The 24,821-nt window shown below is 53.1% G+C and overlaps 1 protein-coding gene across 30 annotated transcripts in view; it reads left to right on the forward strand.

The window, feature by feature from the left end:
* Positions 1-24,821, forward strand: part of LOC122370139 (oxysterol-binding protein-related protein 8-like) — a 47,879-nt gene that overhangs the window by 4,180 nt on the left and 18,878 nt on the right. For 12 of the 30 annotated variants that reach the window (XM_043345463.1, XM_043345471.1, XM_043345476.1 and 9 more), the window contains exons 2-4: positions 86-161; positions 9,706-9,782; positions 22,633-22,860. In XM_043345463.1, coding sequence (XP_043201398.1) covers positions 86-161; positions 9,706-9,782; positions 22,633-22,860 — 381 coding nt within the window. Of the gene's footprint in view, positions 1-83; positions 162-1,830; positions 1,875-6,233; positions 6,321-9,705; positions 9,783-11,455; positions 11,938-22,632; positions 22,861-24,821 lie in introns of those variants that run through there. The other 18 variants (XM_043345453.1, XM_043345455.1, XM_043345449.1 and 15 more) reach the window with 7 other exon arrangements.

Here is a 24,821-nt window from a genome sequence, read left to right on the forward strand (position 1 = left end):
AAAAAGTTTCCAGTTACCTGTTCAGGGTTTCCTGTGCTTAGCTCAAATAGCTGAAACAGGCACTGACTTATCCCACTGTTTGCAGATGGGTGAGATTGATGGCGAGGAGCCCGCTGCTGTGGATGTGGTGCCTCAGGCTGAAGATCCCAGGCCTCCCACTGGTGAGTCACACATGCCAACTGCTGCTGACTGACAGTTGGAAGTGACTGAATTATGACAGCCTAAAAAGGCCTGGGGATTGTTTTGGATGTAGATAATGCTCTATGTGCACTTAGGGGTCATTACACCTTTCAATGTTTATAGTTCATAAGATATCCTTGAAGACTTTGGCAGTTAGGGTAAGGGCGGGTAAGAGTACGCGGGCGATAAGAGTACGCATCAGCTGTTTTGGTTGCTTAGCAACGCGGGCTTGTCGAGTTCATGAAGTGACATGAAGCCGCCAGTGCGTGCTTGTCACCAACGGAACGTGGGCGTTGAGCGGCGACGCTGTTGAGTTTAAGGCGATGAATATTATTTTCGAGCGTTATGATATTATTATGATATGGTACAATAATTTTGATACTTGGCAGTTGAGATAAGGAACATTTCCGTGATTGTTGTGGGAAACTTGTGAGCTTATCTGGGGAAATACTGTGCAGTGCAATATTATGTTTCCGAAGTTTTGCACAACGTTTCGGGGTTGTTTTGTGCGCGAATTGCATGTACGGTAAGAGGACGCACTGTTCAGGAGGGTAAGAGTACGCAGAATTATACATTAAATCGAATATACAGAAATATAAAATTATTAATATATCGCTCAATGACGTTTGTTTTGTAGGTATATTATCAATGGAGCACTGTGATGCAGATGCATACCCGAAATTCTTCCAAATACGAGTTATTCTCCCTTTTGATTGTGCATTTTTTTAAAGAAACACACGACATGATTATTTCCTGATTTATAGACTTGAAATATTTATTTTAAGTTTTTCTTTTTGGATACTAGAATTAACTGAAATGCCTTCTGAGTTTGAAGTTAAGCATTTGGACAGTACAAGCTGCATAGGTGTGTGTTCATATGCTTGCGTACTCCATCCGCCTGGCGTGCGTACTCTTACACACCCCATATGGTAAGAGTACGCAACTGCAGCGGTTCAGAAAATGTCAGTTTTAGACCACTTCCATTTACGCTGAAGGATCGTTGCCCCATGGGTTGATGGCTAATTCAATGAACTTTAATATTCCCTATTTGCGATTTCTTTCTTTCAAATATTAAACAAATGAGAACAAGAAATCCACTAAGTGCGTACTCTTATACGACTTCACCCTATCTGGTTAAATGTATCCCCTTCACTAGAATGCAACCTGAACAAAATTAGGTGGATGCAGTGTGCACACACACTACAGTGCTTGTCTTTCTGTGGCTCTGTGTACCTCATGTTGTGACACTCATCATTGTAAGTTCAAAGACAATGATAGTCTGTGGCCTGGACAGTTGTTATCTCAGTGTGTTCAGATGACCAGGTGCTTTGTTTGGAGCTAGCATCTGAATGGTTGGCACACATGACAAGTCTTGCATTCAGACGTGCCGTTTTTCGCGTGGAATTTCCACGCTGAGGAATTCCTCACGAAAACAGCCTCGCCTGCGAGGCGTCTCGAAACGCAAGGAATCCCGCGGGATCCCGCGAAACGGGTATACCCGAACGACCGTTTTTGTGAGGGATTCCTCGGTGTGGAAATTGCACCGATCGCACGGTCCGATCGCACGGTTGGTTATAAGAGGTTGAAACTACACCGCCAGCACACAGAGAGCCGCTCTGTGACCTGTGTGCGGTCTGTGGCTGATTTCAGTGACGTCTCGCGCCTCCTAACTAGTCCCATGGCGAGCACCAAAGGTAACGCGGCCGGCGCGGCCAGCGAGGGCCGCCGGCCGTCGGACGGTTTCCACTCTCTGCTCGGTATTACCGCTCTCACACACACCCCGTAGTGCCTGGTGGCCTCGGTCACGGCTGCCGCGTCGCTGCTTGCCCTCCTGCAGTCTGCCGTGGGTCGGCCTGCTACGGCCCCGCCGTCCCCCTGGCCCGGCCCGTGCCCTGTGCTTGGAGCTCTCCGCGTCAGGTGCGCCTGTGGCGCTGTGGCTGTGACCTAGTCTGTTTTATTGTTCCGTTGGCATGGTTTTGGTCTCAAAAGTCTTTAATTGGTAGCGTGATATGATGACAATGTGGCTGAAGTAGATCCCATGCTAGTCATTAACAGTTTGTTTTTGCGCACGGTTTGCAATATTCACAAGATTAGTTTCCGTCGTTTCATTTCATCGCAACAAGACCTTCGTGATTCTTACCTGCCGATTTGATGCATGCCTTCTATTGCCTGCTTGCGATATAGTGTTTGAAGTATTTGATAATTTCTTGTCCATGCCTAGATGATTGTTTTCACTTTGTGGGCTGAACTGTACCTAGAGTCTATTTTTTGTTTGTTACGTAGTTGAAATGCAAATTGAACAATATAAAGCTCCAATCCAAAAGAGCACCATGCACCACTGGCTCAAGGTGCATGGTGCTCTTTTACACAATCGGGGAATTATATGACCTACCAACAGTATTCAAGGCTTGCCGCGGCCTCGGGGTCGGTCAACTAAAGGCTCATGATGCGTTCATCCACTAGCCGTCAGAATCTTTCGTCTTATTGCAGTTTAAATACATACCGGCGAAGTGCCCTTGCGCATTGTAATGTGATTGCATGGTTAGTCAGGTTAGGTTGTCTGCCCAGCCGTTTCACCCGCGAGGCGCATCACATCAGGTATATCTGCTCCGTCAAACAAGGCCTGCTGTTACCTACACATACGCACCGATGTATCGCCACGACCAACCCCCACTCCTCCCCCCATTGCTTACGCCGGTCGTGAGCAGCGTGCTGACGTGATCATTGAGCTGGGCGCAGGTCTGAGCGACCGCCTGCTTGATGACTGAATGGCTGCTTAGAGACTGAGGACTGAGGGACCGACTGGGATGGGGACTGAGGAATGGGGGCCTGTTAGGGATTGGGGATTGAGAACTGAGCCCCAAGGACTGAGTGACCTAATGAGGACTGAGCGGTCGACTGAAGACTGGTGACTCAACGGTGACTGAAGAATGAGGACCGACAACTGAGGACTGAACGAATTGCGAGCAGAGCGGTAGGACATAACGACGGGCTGGGAAACTGAAGCCGAGTGGCGGAGTGCTGAACCAACTAGGGACGGAGTGCTCGTGGGCGTTCGGTATCTCCGTCAGGCGATGCCTTCGTGGAGCAGCGTCCTACGTCTATCATGGGCGCAGTTGGCTTGACATCTCAGCGTGTTTGCCTCGGCGAAAGATACGGCGTGGTAGAGAGCAGCTCTGACTCATTCTTTACACATTGACTGCGATAATGAACCAACGCGCGATTTAATATCACTATCGTAGTATGCTATATATATATATATTCGCCACAACTCGTAAATTGCTACGCATGCCAGACAGAGTGTTTTGGAACTTTGACTTGCCTCTGTCCTCAGTAAAGGTAATTTGATAAGGATGCGTTCGTTTTTCGCTTTTCATTCCATTGTAGCATGGTTTGTTCACACACCTTAACTTTCGCCCTGTGGTCGACCTCGAATAGAATTCGGGGCACAGTCTGAAACATTGCCCGGGCTGTGACTGTGCCCCTGTGATCCCCGGTGGCTGCGTGCCGCGTCGTTACTCGGTGTCAGGTGACCGGCCCGCCCGCACGTGTCTCCCGTGACGCAGTACCCGGAGAGGTCTGTCCGGTGACGCAGTGACGCACCTACCGACAGCTGCGCCGATTCAGCACAAATGACGTGGTGTGTTTGGTAACGTGTATCTATCTATACGCGACGTTATATGACGAATATGCGCACGTTTGGCGATGCTTTTTGGTCGTGGTTTTCGGTTGTGACGTGTCTTTACAGTGTACAGGGTGTCCGGAAAGTCATGGCGCTTTTCAATTTTTTTCGCAAACAAATGCGGCTGGTTCATATATATTTAACAACTGGATGAAACAATGATCGGGGACAACAAGAGATATCCTTCCGCCAACTGTTCACTCGATATAGCCGCCGTCGGCGGCGACGACGGCCTCGACGCGGGGGCGGAAGCCCTTGCATGTCTTGACGATGTATGCCGCCTCCAGACCCTCCCACGCTGCCACGATGCGAGCCTTCAGCGACTCCAGGTTGGGATGAGAGGTAGCCTGGACCTCATCCTGCAAGACGCTCCACACGCTGTAATCGAGAGGGTTGAGGTCGGGGGACTGAGGCGGCCACATCTTCTTTTGCCAGAAGTGGTCTGGCCCGCCCAGCTCCTCTGTCAGCTTGGCTTGGACGGCGGCAGCGTTGTGGGCGGGCGCTCCGTCCTGTTGAAACACGAAGTTGCCCTCCGGGTAAGTCGCCTTGATCCACGGGATGACGTGCCTGTCCAGGAGCTCCTCGTAGACCAGCCTGTTGATCTTTTCGTTGGCATCAACGAAGATGATGGGACATTTCTGCCCGTCCGATCCGATGACCCCCAGGACCATCACCTTCTGCGGGTGCTTGTTGACTGGGTTGAACCGAATCCGGGGATCCACTTCGTCAACAGGCTTGTCGGACAAGTAGCGAGAGTTCCTTCGGTTGATCTGAGCGTCGACGTGGAAGAGCTTCTCATCGGAAAAGATCCGAACGAAGCTGGAGGTCACTGGGCTCTTTAAGAAGTTCAAGAGCAACTTGCTTTTCTCCAGACGGCGAAGACGCGTGACCTCGGTTAGACGCGGCCTGTTCTGGATCACCCTGGACTTCATCCCCAAATCTTGGTGAATCAGTTCGTGCATGGATGACTTCGGAAAGCCGAACTTCTTTGCCAGTTTTCTGATCGGCTGCCGCGGATTCTCTTCGATTGCCGCTGACACGGCAGCCACGTTCTTGGCAGTTCTGACCGACCGGGGCCTTCCCGATCTGGGGGCATCTTCTAAAGAATCCCCACATCGGATCTTGGCTTTCACCCGCTGAACCGTTCGCCGAGAAACGCCACATCGTGCTGCGACTTGCGCCTCGGTCATGCCGGACCCGGCCGCCGCGCGCAGACAGCCAGCGACAAGTTGCCTCTTCGTCTGTTTTTCCATGACTGAACGCGATTTCAAGGTCAAATTTACACGGCCCACGGCTGACCGGTCAGTGAGGGGTCACGCCTGCGGTGATTGGCTGATCGTCCACCAATCACAGCGCTCGTTAGACGGCATATAAGAGAAGCGCCAGGACTTTCCGGACACCCTGTACAATCAGTCTTGGAAGTAGGTATCGCGCAACGGTGCGGTGGATCCATCAAGCCCGACCGAGGAAGGGCTGCTAAATTTGAGAGGCAGTGAGCCATTTGACATCCTCATCCATCCCCCAGGTCAATTGTTTCGGTGACTCTCAAACTTAGCAGCTCTTCCTCGGTCAGGCTTGATGGATCCACACCGATGCGCGGTACTTTCAAGACAGACTGTACAGTGCTACTTGTATCTCTGTCGGATGTTACCGTCCTGGGACACGGCAGGACACGGTGCCCAATGTCCGAGCTCGGTAACTGTTAATCGGTATGGCTCACTCCTAATTAGATGCACCGTCCTCAGTTCTGTGTCCATTCCGTGATTACCCTCCGTGCACCGTTTGATGAGTCAGGATGCCGACCTTACCCACTGTCCTGGCGTGTCCCGAGCTCGCCAACGGACTAGTTTTGTTGTCTACTGAGTGCCATTTTGCCTGCCGTCTAGCATCGTTTGACCAACCGGTTCCGTCGTTCTGTCCCGTTCAGTAACTGCGATTCACCAATTTACATTCCCTCTCACCACATGTCGCGTCCCGTAGCTAATATAAACTGGCTCCCGTAGCTACTATATAGAAGTTATATTATAGCTAACTTCCCCTCAGTTGTGCCGCGCCCTGTGCTCACTAACTAACCTGTGTCGGCTGGGGTGCCGCTGCCCATGTCTGCTGACTAACCTGTGCCGGGAGCCGGCTGAGGTACCGGTTGGACGCCTTACTAACCCGTGTCCCGTGGGCCGCCATGCTCCCTAACTAACCCGTGTCCCGTGCAGGCCGCTATGTCCCCCAACTAACCCGTATCCCGTGGGCCGCTATGCTCCCTAACTAACCCGTGTCCCGTGGGCCGCTATGCTCCCTAACTAACCCGTGTGCCGTGGGCCGCTATGCCCCCTGACTAACCCGTGCGCCTGGGGTGCCGCTATGCTGTGTCCAGCGGAGCTGCTGCGCGTCGGCCGCCGCCTACAGCGGCGCTCGGTCAGTCAGAGCAGCACCGACTCCACCTGCCACCCGGCGCACCCAGGTCAGAACGAGGAGCGGGTACCTACCTGTGGCTGTGGCCTGTGACCCAGGTCGGAATGTGCGGGCATGACTGTGTGACTCGGGTCACACAGACTCGGGGGGTATGGCCGGAGACCAGGGCTGCGCGACTTTCGAGCCACGCCGGGCCGACCACGGAGCGCCGCCTGCGATGGTCGCATGCTTGGCTGTCGCCAGTAGCTAGCTGCTTGATCGTGCCGCTCTGCTTGTAACGTCTCGACGCTTTTGTCTTTGTCAATTGGCTTCTAAGTTCTCAAGTGCTGCTATATGCTACGCTGCTAAATAAAAACTCCATTCTTTCATTGTTAACGCTGTGTCGTGTTCGCTGTGGTTTGTTCAATTGACCTTTTTGTGCTTTCTTTGGGTCTCATATTATGTCTGTTGTCATTATTATGTGTCTGTTGTCATGCTTGTAAATATGTCCAGAGTCCTTGTCCCGCTCGCATTTATCCGATTTTATCCGATTTTATGGTGTTGAAAGTACTTTTTTCGTACCAAAGTGTATCCAAAGGTATCCAAAGTGCAAAAAAGTACTTCGAAACATAACGTTATTTTAAGCTATTTACGTTATATAAAGTCATTTACTTCGAAACATAACGGAGCAAAAGGTTATTTCGAACCTTTTGCTAAGCTATCTTCTTTCCTACGAAATTGAGCGTTTTTAATTGTTTCATTCGAGACTGCTGATTGCATGTCACTGCTATGGCTGATTATATGTATTTTGAATGCCCTTTTATGCGCAGCTGTTTTATATGACGTAGCATGAATTGAAGGACAATAAAGCTGATGATGAAAAGAGCAAACTCCACCTCAGGCCTGACATTTAAAAGGCACATTGCCACCCTCTAATCTCTAGGTACAGTCATTTTAACATGCTCCTGAGCAAGACAGACTTATTTTATGCTCGGAGAAATGACCCATACCAGCAAGGAGGCTGATACGCTCTCACTGATTTTGAGACACACATGGATGTATCCTACTCCCTGGGAAACCGTGTCGGAGGCACCAGCGGAGAACTTTTGGTAACGGCTTGGGCTGACTCAGACGGCCGCGGTCGGCGGCGCGCTGTTGCGGCGGCGCCGCTGACTTTCCACGCTCTCGGCTCGTATTCCCCTTCATGGCACCCGCTGGTCCTTCTGCTGTCCCCTAGTCGGTCTCACTTCCCAAGTCAGTTTTTAACCCATTGGTCCTGGTCACTTTCCCGTCGACGGCCGGGTTCGCCTTCAACCCTGGACCCCAGTCTTCCTCCCGAATATCGACTGAATTCGAGTCGAAGCATTCTCTCCCTCCCACACAAAGTCAAGGTTTTTCGTCGAGACCCGAGCTTTGGTTGCATTCACCCACTGGTGGTCTGTCGGTGGAGCTATTGTGTTTGCAAATGACCCCGCTCCAGCGTCGCTCGGAGGTCCCTGTCCCGTGACCGGTGTGCGTCGGTATGCGTTTGTGTGCCGGCGCGGCCCTGTGATGTGGGCCGGTCGGTGAACAGTCGCGCACCTATTGCGTAAGGTGAGCAGTGTGCACTGCTCTCATTGGCCGGGCTTTCCGCGCCCTATCGCTCTGCCGTCGGAGCAGTAACGTTTCATCCCCACTGCCATCGCAGCAGCGGTGACCGTCGGCCCGCTCAGGTGAAAAGGGTGACGAAACGAAAAACAAACATACCTACTGGTGCTGCAGGAACAGAGGTTGTCAGTGCTAAAGTGCTCTAAAGTTTTACCCACGCCCTCTTCTTATCCAGACATCCCGTTAATCACGGGCGCCAACATAGCGAGTGCGTGAGCCGTGAATGCATAACTCATTGCTCTTTCTCTGCTCGCCATCAGCCAGGTTGAACATTGGCACATGTTTTACTGAATTAACCCGTTGCCGCCCATGGTGTCAAAAATGGTCGCTGCGCTTGGAGGGCTGGCCTGCCCACGTAGTCCATCTGATGGCTTTTCCATACCGTTTGGGCATGTTAAAGGTATGTCGGCTGCCCGGTGCCCATCGTTCCCACGACTCGTTCTGTCCTAAACCGAATGCAAACCTTTTCTTCTCCGTTCTATTTCTAGTCTATTTTCGTTGGTTCATAGAACTCTTCAAAGTCTAGGGCTGGTAAGAATGAATTAAATCACGAATTCACCTCGTTCTCCTAACTGTAGCAGTGTTAACCAGTACCAACTACAATACCTTTTCTGGCCGCCAAGAGATATTTAAGGGTCAAAGTACACACGTGTAATTCAGTGATGTATCTCTTGTATGAAAGGGTCTATTGCAAACACATTACCAAGTGGAGTTTAGGGTTCATTGACATGAGTGGCTGCCTGATATCAGCTGAATAGTCAACTCTAGTGGTATCCGACCAGTCGAACAGTATCGCCCAGATAGGCTGACGTTCCTTACAGTGTATAATGCAACTGCCGCTTTCCCTAGCATTGATCGTGCTGTTATTGGTAAATTTGGGGCAGGCATCTTTAGGATGCCGTTCGCAGACAGATTTTGATCTTGTGTGGGTCACTCGTAATTACTTTCAATGTTAATTGGTAATCAGTGCTATCAACCTATCTCCAACCCAAGTGACACTTCAAATAAGCTGTTCACAGAAGTACCCTTTTCACATTCACTTTTAGCTTTTAGGGTAAGTTATGATTTATGGAAGTTGTCTGTACTGCTTGTTCGGCAGCACGCAACACAATATACTGCCACAACAGGACGCGGGCACTTGACAGAACTGTGTCACATCGAGCACACCATTGTGCAATAGAGATACGTGCGTACATGACTGATCAGCCATCACTGACCGGTACAGTGCCGCCCGTGGTCGAGCCTGGTAGACATAACACTAAGGTCCCTCTGCAATGTCGCCAATTATTTATTTATTTTTCTTTTTTTTGTGACTTATAACTGACGTCCCTCCCCCGGGCGATAGCAGGTAACTACAGCTGTATATCGAACAGGGCACCAGCGAGCCAGCCTGCTAGTGAGCAGCGGTACGTGCCCTGCTAGCCACCTGAGAGCTACACTAAATGCTCAGAGCTACTACGCCGGGCGTTTCCATGAGATCCACATAAACTGAGGGTTTGTGTGTGTGTCTATAGCCATATGTTTCTACTGTCTGATGTCTCATTCATCCATACATGTTTTATGTTCCACTGCCCCGTGCTCCTGTCAGGTGTTCTGTTACCAGGACCTCCGTCCCCCTCATCACCAGTATTTGTGTGCACGAATGCTGGCCGAGCTTCCGTCGGACAAATGACATACTGACACTGACACCGACACTGACACTAACACGGGCACTGACAATGGCAATGACACCGATGCCGCCACTGACACACTGGCGATAACACACTGACACTGACACTGACACTGACACCGACACCGTCTGCCTGCAGGAGCCGACCAGGCGGCCAACGACTCGGCCGGCAGCGGGAAGGCGGGCGACCTCTCGACCAGCGCCTCCGGACGACTGGTAGGTGCCCTCGGTGCCCTGATTGCCTGGGGAAGGAGAGGAACTTTTCAACTAACGCCTCAGGACGACTGGTAGGTGCCCTCGGCGTCCTGACTGCGTAGGGAAGGGGGATAGTTGATGCGTGTCTCCGGACGACTGGTAGGTGCCCTCGCGAGGGCACCGAGGCCTCGGTGCCCTGATTGCCTGGGGAATGAGGGAACTTGTCACCTGGCACGTACCCTGATTGGCTTTAGAAGGCGTGGGGCCTGGCGCTTGGAAGGAACTCTTATTTCCAGGGAAAGGCGCTGTGGTGGGGTGGGGTAGGTGTCTACGGTTTCCTTTCCGTCGGGGCACGGCGGTCTGAATTGGCATTTTGCATGGTGTCGGCGAAGCGGAAGGTTGCGGTAAGGCGCCCGCCGCGCCACCAGTGACCCGGCACCATTAGCGGCAGGTCAGGACGCTCTGTTCCCGTGGGCGCGGCCAGATGTTCGTTCAGAGATCGATCATTGATGGAGACACACGCTGGCTGTGTTGAAAGCACTGCCGGGGCACAGACTGGCCACAGCCCGGGGGCCGGGAGATTGCCCTCGGTGTGGGATGAGACCACTGACCGGACACAGACTGCCCTAAGCCCAGGAAGCTGCCCTCGGTGTGGGATGGGACCACTAACCGTCTCCCCACCCGGGTGGTAACCGATACCGGAACCTTTGGTGCCGGTGTGCCGGCGGGGCGGCACAGAGGTCACACACGGTGCCGCTGGCCGCTCCGTTCCCGGTGGGAGGCGATGACCGGCTCAGTGGGCGGCCCGAGTGGAGTTCGCCGTCACTGCTGTCGGCGGCTAATGCGCGGACTGCGGCCTGCTCCCTCAACATGGTCACTACAGTCGGCGGCCAGGCACATGTTGTATTTTTATTTTAAGTTTTTATAATATTAATGGGTTTCCCGTTTCTTTTTTGCTTTAAGCTCTGAACTCTGATCGGTTTCAATTAAAGTGTAGTTACTTGGATGAGACTACTTTATCTGGGACGTAGGCTGCATTATCTGTCTTATTTTTCGTCGATTATCTCTACTGACTGATAGCGATGATAACTCTCTGACTAGACCTACTATTCCAAGTAACAAGGCCTCGAAACTACTACTCATCATTTATCTCGGCGTTTTATCAGAGTGGCATACCAGGAAAGACTACATCTGCCTTCTGATGCTCAGGGCCTGAATGCGGTTCAGGCGTATATGCCGGCCGGCAGTGCCACTGATTTCGGCCCGTGATTCCGATGGATTTCGGCCCTGGCTGTCAGTGGGCTGATACGTGGGCCGGGTAGTCGACCCCGGCGGGTGGACCTCGTCCGGTGGACCCCGTCCGGCGGACCCCGGCTGGTGGACCCCGGTGGGTGGACTCCTTCTGGTGGACCCCGGCTGGTGGACCTCGGCGGGTGGACCCCGTCCGGTGGACCCCGGCTGGTGGACTCCTTCTGGTGAACCCCGTCCGGTGGACCCCGTCCGGCGGACCCCGGCTGGTGGACCCCGGCCGGTGGACCCTCGGCTGGTGTACTCCGTCCGGTGGACCCCGGCTGGTGGTGGCGCGCCGCGTGCCCTATCCGCCTTCCACCCCCGTGGACCCGTGTCAGGCGGTGAGTGGACGGACGGGTGACGCTATCGATGTCATGAGAGCCGTCGGCCGGCGGGCTGTCGGTACCCCGCCCGCCGGCAATCGCACCGAGCGCGGCCGGCCGTCGGCGGCGGCAGCTGGGTGCGGGGCGGCGGGCGGCAGTCGGCCGGGAGGGCCCGTGGTAGGTGCGCGGCGGCACAGACCCTCCCGTGTGTGCCCCGCTCGACGGCGTGCGGCGGGGCCCGGTCAGGAGACGGTCGATCGTCGCTGCCCGCACCGCTCGCTGAGTCATGCGGACATGACGTGAGCACTAGTGACGGTTGTGACGCCGGCCGGTGATGTGACGTGTCACTGACGTGCGAGTGACGTGACACTACCGCGCCGGAAGGAACCGTGGTTCCGGTTCGAGGTGGCCGGAAGGGAACCAGACGAAACCCCGGCTAGTTTGGTGGGAAGTGACCCAGATTGACGGACTGATCTGAGCCGTGGTGAGTTGTGAGCGCGCTCACTATGAGTTTGGACAAGATCAAGAGCCGGTCATACGGAGGGTCGTCTCTCTTCACCAAGGTTCGTTTTGCCTTCCACTATGCTACATTCTCCAACAGAACCCAAGTGTGAATCCTGCCACTGCTTTAGGTCCCTGTTTAGCGGCAGCCTGTCTGACCGCCGCCTGTTTCGTCTCAGCTCAGTAGAATAACAGCGGTTCACGTGACCCGTACTGCTCATCAGCTGACCGGAGCGCCAGAAGGCTGCACGTGCCCACCGGACCACTGCCCGACGCCAGCTACGTTCTATTGGGCCAATCTCTTCCATCAGCTGCTGGGCCGGCTGGTCTGTGCGTGATACCTCACGAGGACAGGGCTGGGGTTGGGACGGTACCCCGGCCCACAGCTGTGGGGGGGGGGGGCGCACAGCCGGCGCCACAGACTACACCTGCCCTCAGACGCACTCAGCGCACAGGGCCCCCGGGTGGTCGGGCGATACGCCAGAGCCGAGTTTCACGGTCACGGCTCAGGTCCTCACGGTCCGTAATCAGCCAGCAGATAGACGTTTTGCCGTTTTTGTGTGACCGGCCCCCACTTTTTGCGTGTTTGATAGTATTTGCCCCAGGCGCCCTAGTTTTGTACCAATGTTTTCACAGCTATGGTGTCGGCCCAAACTCAGATATAAACAAGTTCAAGGCGGCTCGTATCCGGCGAAGCACAGTGCCAGGACACGTCCTGAGATAAACTAGGCGTCGGCCGATGTTGGTCCGGAAGGAGTTGTTATTCGATATATCCAATAAAAGCATCGCCACCACCATCGCGGCTCTCGAAATGAAAACACATTAATGTCGGCTGCCGTTGGAGATGCGCCGCGTCTGCTTGTCGATAGTCATTAAGGCGCCTGTATTGATATTCCAGCAATCATTATTCATTAGAGCTCAAGCGGGGAATTGGGATTGTATGTACGATAACGTGCTAGCGAAAACTCAGCCGGTCGTGTCGTGTTGCTGCTCTCCAATCCCGATTTCTGAGAGCTGTCTTATAATTTGGCGAGACATTCCCTTCCAGCTGCCGCCGATGAGGGCTGTGATCAGTTACAGTTGTGCGCGGGGATAGTGGACTGCTGGCCCGAAATACCCTGTCTGCTGGCAGTTTACACTGTAAATGCTGTGCCAAAACTTGGGTGGCTTGACCCATAAATTCGACTGAAAACTTTTGGAAAACAAGATTGATAACTTATGTGAATGGTGTGACCCATCACTCGTCATGTGCCAAGTAGAATCCATCCATATGGTTAACTTTGCCACCTTATCCTAAGTTGATTTTCCAAATTAATATGAAAAGGGATTTCAGGCATGTACAGGGTGTCTCAAAAGTTCGTTCACAGGTACCAGCCATGCTTTTTTGTCAATAATTCTGAATCAACAAGAAATTAACAGTCGAAATTTTGCATGGGCATTGGTGACAACCTTCCTCAAGCAGTCTCATTGTTTTCAAGTGCATTCGACCCTTCATGAGCTCACAAAAAGGGTTCAACTCTGACCATGGGTCAGGCACGAAAATGTAGGTTGCTAAGTCGGGTATGTTGTGAAACTCTCTGTTTCAGGAGTAATGGGAATGGTTAAGTCGGAAATGACACATGGGGCGTTCCACGACAAATCGACAAATAAAAAATTAAATTTGCACCCTCATATTTTATTCTTCGTTGAAAACTGGTGTAAGGGGTTGTGATGGGCGGGGAAGCCAGCTGTGGCAAGGATTTTTTTCTTCGAACAACGGTTTCCGAGATATAGCCTCGGGCAATTCCTGGATTTCGCGCTGCAGCCCTATGTTTGGCGGCCTATAACTCAGAAACTATTGGCTTTTTATGATAAAAACTTTATATGGTTCAACTCACAATCAACCAACAAACATTTTGGCTATCTCGGATTTTTAATTTTTGAAAATTTTGATCACGTGACCTTTTGTCCTATTTTTCGAAGAGTGACCTTGATATTTTCCCCACTGAAAGTTGCAATTTTGTCTGATGACGATTAAAGCCTTATCGATTGTCATTCATATGCGATAATAAAAAAAGTGGTTATCGCCCTGCGTTGACCTCAGGTCAGGTCATTTTTATGACCTGTCCATTATTACGAGCGGGAGCGACAGCGAGGTCTCGAGAATAAAGCAAGATAGCGACAAGCGGTAAACAGTAAAGGGTACACACGGATAAGGTCTATAATTTTTACTGAGGTCATTTTCAGGTCAGGTCAAAGATGACGTCACAGGAGCTAAAAGGAAGTCAAAATGCGGCACTATACATATATATGAAGTTTTTCTCAAATAACTTTCAAGGTATCCCAGCTAGGAACAAACTAATAGCACCATCGTGATCCTCTCGTCGATCCGCATCGAAACATATGTTTGTTGACCTCGAAAGGTCGAAAGGTCAAAAGTTGACCTTAGATCACGTGACCTAAAGTCAACCTTTGACCTTTCGACCTTTCGAGGTCAACAAACATATGTTTCGATGCGGATCGACGAGAGAATCACGATGGTGCTATTAGTTTGTTCCTAGCTGGGATACCTTGAAAGTTATTCGAGAAAAACTTCATATATATGTATAGTGCCGCTATTTTGACTTCCTTTTAGCTCCTGTGACGTCATCTTTGACCTGACCTGAAAATGACCTCAGTAAAAATTATAGACCTTATCCGTATGTACCCTTTATCGTTTACCGCTTGTCGCTATCTTGCTTTATTCTCGAGATCTCGCTGTCGCTCCCGCTCGTAATAATGGACAGGTCATAAAAATGACCTTACCGAAGTCAACTCAGGGCGATAACCACTTTTTTTATTATTGCATATGAATGACAATTGATAAGGCTTTAATCGTCATCAGACAAAATTGCAACTTTCAGTGGGGAAAATATCAACGTCACTCTTCGAGAAATAGGACAAAAGGTCACGTGATCAAAATTTTCAAAAATTGAAAATCCGAGATAGCCAAAATGTTTGTTGGTTGATTGTGAGTTGAACCATATAAAATTTTTATCGTAAAAAGCCAATAGTTTCTGAGTTATAGGCCGCCAAACATAGGGCTGCAGCGCGAACTCCAAAAATTGCCCGAGGCTATATCTCGGAAACCGTTGTTCGAAGAAAAAAATCCTTGCCACAGCTGGCTTCCCCGCCCATCACAACCCATTAGACCAATTCTAAGCAAAAAATAAAATATGAGGGTGCAGGGCACTTGTCGATTTGTCGTGGAACGCCCCACATGGCTAAGTGTCGGCGAGGATGAGCGCAACATGATTATCATCTCATAAAAACGGTGGCTAAAATTTTTGAAGGACGAAACCATGCGAGACTAACGGCGTTTTGAACGACCCTCGCACGACAGCAGACTCGTGTTCCGGAAAGCAGCTGAAAATGCGGTCATAACTATTGAAAACTGGCAAGAAGGTCACAGACAGAGGTTACCCATTTTCAAAAAGTGCAGGTCATCGTAAAATAAAGACAAATTATAATTCAAAATTGTTTATAATATCTATAACGCTAATTTTTGGGGACAATAACACAAAAATCGTCAATGCCAAGGACACCTGACCCTCTAAAAGTGTCAGTTATTGTAAAATTTTATCTAACGAAGTTTCAAGAGGCAGATCTGCAGCGAATAATTTTCTTTTAAACACAAAATCCCGATAAAACCACACGATGGACAGGTTTGGGCCGTTTACAAAGCAGAACATCTCCCGAGGAAAGCACTCCGCAACCGAGCGAAGGTCTTGGCATGGGGAATGACGAGCGCTTGGAATTTGCAAAATTTGCACAATGTGTCTTAGAAACAGACGTCCGACACATTCTGCTACCATATGATGCGAAAAATTTACTCCTGGCACTTCCCGTTTGTTCAGGACTGGGGTCGTCTTGAAAAGGAAAATGGCGCTTGGGATGTCGGCGCCAGTCATTCATGAAGGAGTTAGCGCCAGAGAATGCCTACAAAATACTCAAGAATGGTGTCGATGCAAGCTGTCGGCTTTCAGGGAAAATCAGATGTTGCCGGAGAGCTAGTCAAAACTAAATCCGACGCAGAAACTGCAGGGGATTCCTCTGCAAGAGCTTGAAAGCTGGTAACCTTTTGTCAGCCTCTGGCAGCTGACGGAGCAACAAAAATCGGTATGGGCAAATATTTTTGGAGATACAGCAAAGGGGTTGGTTTCCAACCTTCTTAATCAGTTGTCAAAGCATGCATATTTGTCTAGTGTACACACAGACACCAAAACCTTATACTTTTGGCCGGTTCTTATATGCTTTATTGGCATGGGAAATGTGTGAACGAACTTTTGAGACACCCTGTATGTATTCCATTCAAGCCTACCTGAAGTTCTGGGCAGTCCGCGGATTGTCCGTTCCCTCGACACTAGCAATATGTATGTGGTTGTGGTGTGGTCGTCCGTTCTCTGGCCACTGACAATACGTAGGATGTTGTGGTGTGGTCGGACACATATCCACTGCGTGACATCAGCCGGGGGCGATTTCAACAGGCGTGATTGTCGGTAGATACCGCAGATAGCAGGAGACTCATTCTTGCTGTTGCACTTCAGTGTGACATGGCTTCAGTATGTTTGACTCGGATCCATGTTCCATTCTACACTTTACACAGCTGCTGTAACTTCGCTTTTTTGTCTCGAGTAATGGTGTGGAAAATCTGCGTGCACGCATGTAATATAGTTTTATCTGTCTAAAAAGCAAAAAAAAGCACAGCTCACAAATTATTTCTGACCGAGTCTCTCTTCTCGGTTTTATCGTGATATCGCCTAGGTGAGTAGGGTGACGTCACGGCTGCTCGAGTCTGCCGTGTTTTATCGTGACGTCACCGCTGCCCGAGTCTGTCGCATTTTATCGTGACGTCACTGTTGTCCGAGTGTGTATTACCGCTGCGCCGCGGCTGTGCTGCCTGTGTCGTGGTCGGCCCGTGCTGTCACACCCGCGGCCCGCCCGTGCTGTCTGTGCCTCTGCCCGTGCTGCGTCTGCCCCGGCCGTGCTGCGTCTGCCCCTGCCGTGCTGTCACACCCGCGGCCGGCCGTGCTGCGTCTGCCCCGGTCGTGCTGTCTCTGCCCCGGCCGTGCTGTGTCTGCCCCGGGCGTGCTGTCTCTGCCTCTGCCGTGCTGTGTCTGCCTCTGCCGTGCTGCCTCTTCTCCAGTGCGTACTGCCTCGGCGGGGGCCGGCGGGGGCGACTGGTGCGCCGTGTTTGCCGAGCTGATGGAACAGAGAGCCCCCGATGCACGTACTGCGGCGGCGGCGGCAGAATATTGGTTCTGCTGGGCGATCGTGTGGTATTTGTGTTACCGTGCCTACATTCGCCTGCCCGTATTTTCCAGCTCAGCACCCACCGTAGGCACTAGGTCCTTCAGCTCGTTTCCGCAGACTGTGCCTAATGCCCTTCCGCCCGTCCTCCGCTCTCGTTCCTTCCTTCCACTTGTGTCGCGGATGGTCCTCGGCTCCATCTATCGTGCGCCCCGGGCTGCGGGCGGCCTTCCGCACCCGGCCGTCGGCACTGCTCCTGTCTCGTCTCAGGGAGGTCTTTCCAGTCCATTACTGCACAATTGTCTGTCATGGCCGGCCGACCGGGGCAGTGGGGCGCTGCGTCTCCGACCACGCGGTCACATCGGTCTCGACGGGCCGCCGGCGCGCGCGGGAGCGGGCGGACGGACCCATAGGTCAGCGGCCGTCTCCGCTGACTTGTAGACGCTGAACGGCTGGCGTGACGCGATACGCCGGACGCGACAGGTTTCAGCAAGGAGATTGATGGGGACGGGGAGGGTGATTTCTGGCCATTGCTGGAGATAAATCAACTGAATCTGAAGGTGGATCAGGACCGTGCCTTCTGAGTGATTGACTATAGTCAAGCAACGGTAATAGGTTTTCTTCTGTTGTCAAGGTCTTGTAGGTCTTCTGCACAGTTTGCTGGGTGGTAACCGTCCTACCCTCCTCTCGGAAACCAGCGTGTGGGACTTAACCCCGCGCTAAACCGCTTTAAGGCTGGCAGTTCCGTTGGATGAGCTCTGTTCACATGAGTCTCCCCGCTGGACATTTGCCTGACAGTGTCCGTTTCGATGGGGCTCCGGGAACTGGAGCGCACCGCCGACGCCTGAGTGACGCTCTGTTCCGCTCAGCCGCTGTTAGGCTGGAGATAAGGTGCATATTGTATGCGACTGTGTGCAGATCTCTAGAGGTCTACCTCTCACAGGAGCGGTGGCTCCGTCACGTATGTGGGTCCGGCGGAGTGAGAGAAATCGCCTGGTGACCGCGGTCCTCGTCTGGCGCTCTGGATGCCGCACATCCGCAGTGGCATTCCCCCGACGTTCGCCGGGTGGTCCTGTGCTAACGGACAGGGGCGCAGAAGTTTCGGGTTAATCTGCCGCAGAACGTGATGCTGCATTGATGTGAGGAGAACAAATCCAGACAAGTGTTGTGTGGTTCTGGAGTGCACAGTGCACACAGTTACGCAGGGCCCGTCGGAGCCGGTAAGGACTGGACGATGCTGCTATGGGTACGGTGGCAGCCGCAGACTACAGGGTGTCCGGAAATTGATTGCACACTGTCCATATGCCCGTATCTCGCACATGCTCCCGCCAAACCGGTTAGGGAGGGTCGCGACCCCGCCCCCGTGCACCCCAGCGTGTCAGTTGATCACGTGACCCAGCAGGTGACCTGACCCGACCCATAGTGAGCGGCCACAGGTCATTTTCCGAAAGGGAGTCTTCACGCGCGGGCCCCATATCGGGAATGGTGAGGGAGCACACTTTGACGACGCGCCACCGCGCGGTTGGGATGGTTCAAGCCGGGATGACGGTAGGCGATGTTGCCCGACAAGTGGGCGTATCTCGCCGGACCCTTCATTACTGGCTAGCTCTCAACCGCAGCGGTGCATCACTGGAGAATCGTAAGGGTCGTGGGAGAAAGACTGTGCTGAGCAGAGTGGCCAAAATCGTGCTCGCCAAGGCCGTGCTGAAACGACGCCAATCGACGCGGAAACTGGCCAAAAAGCTGACTGAGAAGGGTCACCCGGTGTCGAAGACCACTGTTCACCACTACATGACCAAGTGCTTGGGTCTCAAGCCGCTAAAACTGCGCCGCCAGCCAAAACTGACCGAAGCCCAGAAGCGGAAAAGGCTGGCATTTGCCCGGGAGCGGAAGAACTGGACCATCCAGGACTGGCGGCGCGTCTTGTTCAGCGATGAGTCGGTGTTCGAGCTCATGCACCCGCCGAATCGCCAGAACGAGCGCGTCTGGGCGCACAGCAGCGCTGAAGTGCCTGCCATCGACACGGTGAAGCAGCCGCTGAAAGTCATGGTCTGGGCCATGATGAGTCATCAGGGCCTGTCGGAGCTCCACTTCGTCCCCCGCGGCCAGACCGTGACGGCCCAGTACTACGTGGAGGAGGTCCTGAAGAAGTCGGCAGCGTCGGCGATGAAGCGGAAGAGGAAGACGGGGCCGCCAACACAGGTCGAGCTGCTCCCGAAGATGTCCGAGGCGATCTTCCAGCAAGACGGCGCTCCGGCTCATCACGCCACCAGCACTCAACAGTGGTGGCGGGACAACCTCCCAGGGTTTTGGGAGAAGGGTGTATGGCCGGGCAACAGCCCTGACCTGTCGCCCATCGAGAACGTGTGGGCTATCGTGCAGAGCGAGCTCGACATGATGGAGCCGGCTACCACCGAGAAGGCGCTAATCAGGAACCTCCAGCGAGCGTGGCTCAGCATCAGTGCGGAGACACTGGATAACCTAATGTGCGGCATGCCCGACCGTATGAGGGAGTGTGTGCGACTGGGTGGAGGGTATATCGGCAAATAAACCATGAAACATGCTCGTTTTGTTTCCTTGTAAAATGTACTAAAAGAGTGTGCAATCAATTTCCGGACACCCTGTACTCACCGCCGGGTCACGTTACGGCGGGTCACGCCACGGCCCGCGGCTAAGTGCCTTCGTCACGCCATCCCCCGCCCCCGCATTGTGCGGGGAAGAGTCAATATTCCGCCAGCACGCCCCCGAGTCTGAACCAAACCACACCGGTGCCTGTCGATCACGTCCAAATTGTGTTGACTGGCCCAAACGAGCATCCCGGAGTGAGTTTGAGCGCCGGACCGCACTGATTGCCTGTTTGCAGCGCTCGACTCGCTCTGAAGAGCGGACTGGTCCGACGGCCGGGTCCAGCCCTGCTCTCTGACCCGCCGCACACAGTCGGCTGGCGACCCGGCGGGTTTTGAACAGTCCCGGGCCGACTGGCGACCGGCGGGTTTTGAACAGTGCTGGGCGGACGGCAGTGTCGCGGGAGCCACTCGTCCGTCGAACGTCGGCTACATCCGGCCTGTATCGACCCCGACGGGCGGGCGGCGGGATTCGACAGGGACGGACGGCGACGAACCCCTGTCTGAAGGTCTCACGGCCCCCACATCGGTATCGGGGTTAGATACAGTTAAACTCGTGGACACGGATTCATCACAGTGTGTGTGCATACGCAAACAAAATACGCAGCCGGCGTAACGGATCGACGGCGAAGCTGATTTGTCCAGCCTGATTTGCCCAGAGATCAGAGACTGGTCGTAGCTAACCGATGGGTGAACCCAAGGGGATGGTCTCGGAGGTCGGAGGGCATCTGTCGATCGTCTGATTTGACCGGGAAATGTATGGTCAATTAACTACCGGCAGTAGTCAATTGGTCGATTCGTTTTATTTTTCATTGGGAGCATAAAAGTTTCGCCGAATGGTCCATTCACTCCGTACGTCTCTTACATCACTCCGTAACGCTCGCGCGCATTTCATGTGCTTCTGTGTCTGCTGGCAGCATAATGACGGTTTTCAGCTGTTAACCCTTTTGCTCCTAAGTAAAGTATTTGTTTTGTGCATCGCAATGGAAGTATTTTTAATGAAATGTGTTGCAGGTTGAGGGTATGTTGAATTGCTCGGCTACCTTGAGTAATGCTATCGTAGCACTGTTCATACTTCAATTCAACACTGGTGCATCATGCGTTTTTTTAAATTATCCTGGCATTTGTCTGAATGCGACGCTATTGACGGGCTCCTAATGGGTGCTCTGATCGCACGTTATGGAAGAGGATGTCGGCGCCGCTGGCGAACGAATGGCCGGCATCAATGGCCAGCTGTTTGAGCCGGGTTATATTGACGGGCCCGGCGATAATCTCGGTACCAGATGGATGGCTGGTGATGAACGCTCCTTTCGGAACGGCCAAAATGAACGGCGTCGCAGCGTTCAGGATATTGTTGCATTTATTCAATTATTGTATTGATCGTAGCCTCGCATTGTTGATGCTCTCGCAGTTCAGCAAAATAGCCCGTTTGTCTGGTGTCTGAGACGTGCTAAGCGAGACGGTTACTGCGCTGTCGAGTGTTTTCAGGTCGTCCTGCGGTGCTGGCAAATTGCCTCCGATAGCTGCTACGACGGGCAGAGTCGGGTGACACTATCTCGTGTTGCCGGCTTCCGGGCGGCCGCGACGGACCTGTTAGCACAGCGGCGTGCCCGGAAAGGATCTCTCTCTCTCTCTCTCTCTCTCTCTCTCTCTCTCTCTCTCTCTCTCTCTCTCTCTCTCTCTCTCTCTCTCTCTCTCTCTCTCTCCCTCCTTCTCTCCCTCTCCCTCTCCCTCTCCCTCTCCCTCTCCCTCTCTCGCCTCTCTCTCCCTCTCTCGCCTCTCTCTCCCTCTCTCGCCTCTCTCTCTCTCTCTCTTTCTCTCTCTCTCTCTCTCTCTCTCTCTCTCTCTCTCTCTCTCTCTCTCTCTCTCTCCTCGATCCCATAGCCCGCCGCGATCGTCGAAAGTTTCCGAACAATTCGGAACGACGAATAAATCGGAAAACGGTTGTCGATCTGGCGGTCCGGCCGGTCGTGTGTCGATTCTGGTTCTGCTGGGTGTGGCTGTCTGCGGTTAGCAGTGGCTGGGGAGAGCCAGGCACGGTTCTGACCGCCGAGTTTATGAACGGAACAGTGGGTAGGTAGCCCAGGTTAGGTGCCCGTCAGATGCGGGTTGGGGTGAGGAGGTAGCCGGTTGTCGCTGCGGGCTCGTTATAGTTGACGTGTGATGGTGACTTCGGTTACCTGACGTGGGATGATCAGTTGATCACGTCAGTTCGTATGTGTTGCCAATGATAGCATGACGTCTGCCGTTTGAGAGTAATCAATCACTGTGCGTTTCATTCGACTCTGGTTCGGCGGCGGCGCGTCATATTTCACACTGACTGGAACTCGCTAACTGCATTACGGTGATGACTGTCCTCCGGAAGCCCTATATTCACCAATCTGGCGCCGTCGTCATTTCATCACAGCCGCGCGGCCTGTACCGCGGGACGGCGGTTTGAGTGGATCGCACCGCCCCTATACCGCGCAGTGGTCTGTGCTGTGCTGTACATATTCTGCTCTGCTGTCTCGTTAGTCTGCCGGGTTCAAGCCGTCAGCCTTTTCCGAGAACAGCTCAGAGCCAGCCCCAGCTCTGAGCGGCCGTCAGCTGTTTCCGCCGACAGCCAGCGCACTGAAGCCCCAATCACTTACTACGAGGTTATGTAACGCTGCTGTAAATGCCAGCCCAGAGTTGTCCTCTGTATTGTTTCCATTCAAGTTTGCTAATCTTATGCTTTCGAACGTCGCCGTTTTATGTCGCCAAGCTTCCTTGCAATATCAACTCCTCTCCGTGTCAACTCATAACTACTCCCACCGTCACTGCTATTTGCTCTGATCTCACGTTCACCCCTCGCTGACCCGTGCCGTGACCGGTGTGTGCCCGCAGGCGGCGCCGGGCGGCCTGACCCGCAAGGAGTCGTACAAGGACCAGCGGCGCCGTTACCGGCACGAGAAGCGGCGCGCCGCCGACGAACTGCTCAGCACCGTGCGCGACCCGGCCGTGCTGGTACGCGCTGACTGGCTCAAAGTGCGCGGCACGCTCAAAAGCTGGACCAAGCTCTGGTGCGTGCTCAAACCGGGTCTGCTAATACTCTACAAGAGTGAGAAGGCCAAGGTAAGCCGCCGACAAGATGGGGGTGGGGGGGGGGGATACGGGGTTGTATGTATTGTATGTATGTATGTATGTATTACCTTCATGGACAATCCACGCGGGGCGTGGCGATTACAGTACAGGTTGAATGGGGAGAGCAGTGTTTGGTGCAGAGTGTTAACACAGGGGGAGTTTATTTAGTGTGAACACCATTGATGGGACATTTAGGGACCGCCCGCCGCAAACGCTAACATTATTGGCTACAAACGAGCTGGTCTATTTACACGGTGTCCAATGTTTGGCAAAGTTCAACATCTCTGTTTGATAGGTCGGGGCGTGCTTTATTTCCTACAAATGTGTCGTAACTTTTACTGACGCAAGACTGTCACAGCTGACTGCTTATTTCCAGCATTTCATGCATGCTGTTTATTTCCAACATTTCATTCATGCTAACTCATTCCAGAGTTTTGCCATTCCAAGTCCACCGCAGTTCGTTCCATTTGTCCATACGTCGTCCTATTCTAACCCCTCTCAGCCCTGTGAAGTTCCGTCTTATTCCGTCCGCGACTGGTCGGGAAAGTTGGCGTGCCGTCCGCTAACTGGAGAAGAGCGCGCCGAACACCCCGGCACTGAATTGATTGGGGCAGAGGAACGGCCTCCGCCAGTGCCGGCTAACGACTGCTGTGGCGGCAAAATTCCGGCACTGGAGGGCGGTAGTCGGCGGTTCCGGTCTGTGGGTGGCTTGGACGACCAGAGATGATTTGACGGTCACGGGTGGGCGGCTGATTTTGGTGTGGCGCGTTCTAACGAGGCACGCTCGATAGTGTAGATGGCAAGGCCGAGTGGAGCCAGCATCGAACCCGCGGGCCGAGTGAGTGAGTGAGTGAGTGAGTGAGTGAGTGAGTGAGTGAGTGAGTGAGTGAGTGAGTGAGTGAGTGAGTGAGTGAGTGAGTGAGTGAGTGAGTGAGTGAGTGAGTGAGTGAGTGAGTGAGTGAGCTTCGTGGGGGCGGGCGTGTGTGCGTGCTACGTGCGTGCGTCCGTCCTTGCGTGCGTCCGTGCATGTGTGCGTAAATGAACTGTGTGAGTGAAGGGCCCGAGACCAGTTGGGACGGAGCTCCGAAACAGATATAAGGGAGGAGGTTCCTGACGGCGATCGTGACTCAGTGAGTGAACAATCAGAGTGGAGCCACTGCCGGCAGCGGCGGGTCGGTCGGAGGCGGGGCTGCCTGGGCCGCTCTGTTGGCAATTAGGCGGTTTCTGGATCGACCGCGCTGCGGGGGTCGATGAAATGAACCGGTGGCTGACGCGGGACGGATGCGGCCCGGCCCGACCCGGCTCGATGGGCCGGGGTCGCACAGTGATGCAAATGGGGTTCACGAGTGGTCATAAATACCCAAAAGTCAAGTTTACCAAATCGAGTTAATTGCGATATGGCCGAGTAGACAAATGTTTGGGGCATCTGAAATCACATGGTTTTCATGTTTTTGTCAAAACCGGCCTCGTGTATACTCGTCAGAAGTCGTGACATTTTCTAGGTCGCAAAATGACGGTCGGACACTCGCAAGTTCAAACGCCGCTGGTTTGCGTTCATTTCGTACAAATTGAAAAAATATGCATGGGAATGATCCCCAAAGCCTTCTGCTTCTAATGCCGGGTCACAAAAAGCCGTATCTCATTCGCTTTGGCGGTAATCTGACTATTTATCATCATGTTGCAATCGCAGTTTTTTACTAAGAAAAAAAAAATGCTTTCGTTTCACCTACAGCACTTAACACAGTGTGCCCGTTAGTCCACCATACCATAGCCTTCCATAATCATTTCTGAGTCGCATCGTGAAAGAATTAAGGTGCTAGCACAGGGCTGACTGGCGCTACAGAGGTTTTTGTCTGGGCAGTCGGGTGCCGCAGTGGGCGCGCAGTGGGCGGGTGGGTGCCGCCGCGCGGCGTCCGGGCGGCGCGGCGGCGCGGCCGCCCGGGCCGCCCGCT

This window comes from Amphibalanus amphitrite, unplaced genomic scaffold, assembly GCF_019059575.1.
Source record: "Amphibalanus amphitrite isolate SeventyFive unplaced genomic scaffold, NRLGWU_Aamphi_draft 001102F_arrow, whole genome shotgun sequence".
In the NCBI taxonomy this organism is placed as follows: domain Eukaryota; kingdom Metazoa; phylum Arthropoda; class Thecostraca; order Balanomorpha; family Balanidae; genus Amphibalanus; species Amphibalanus amphitrite.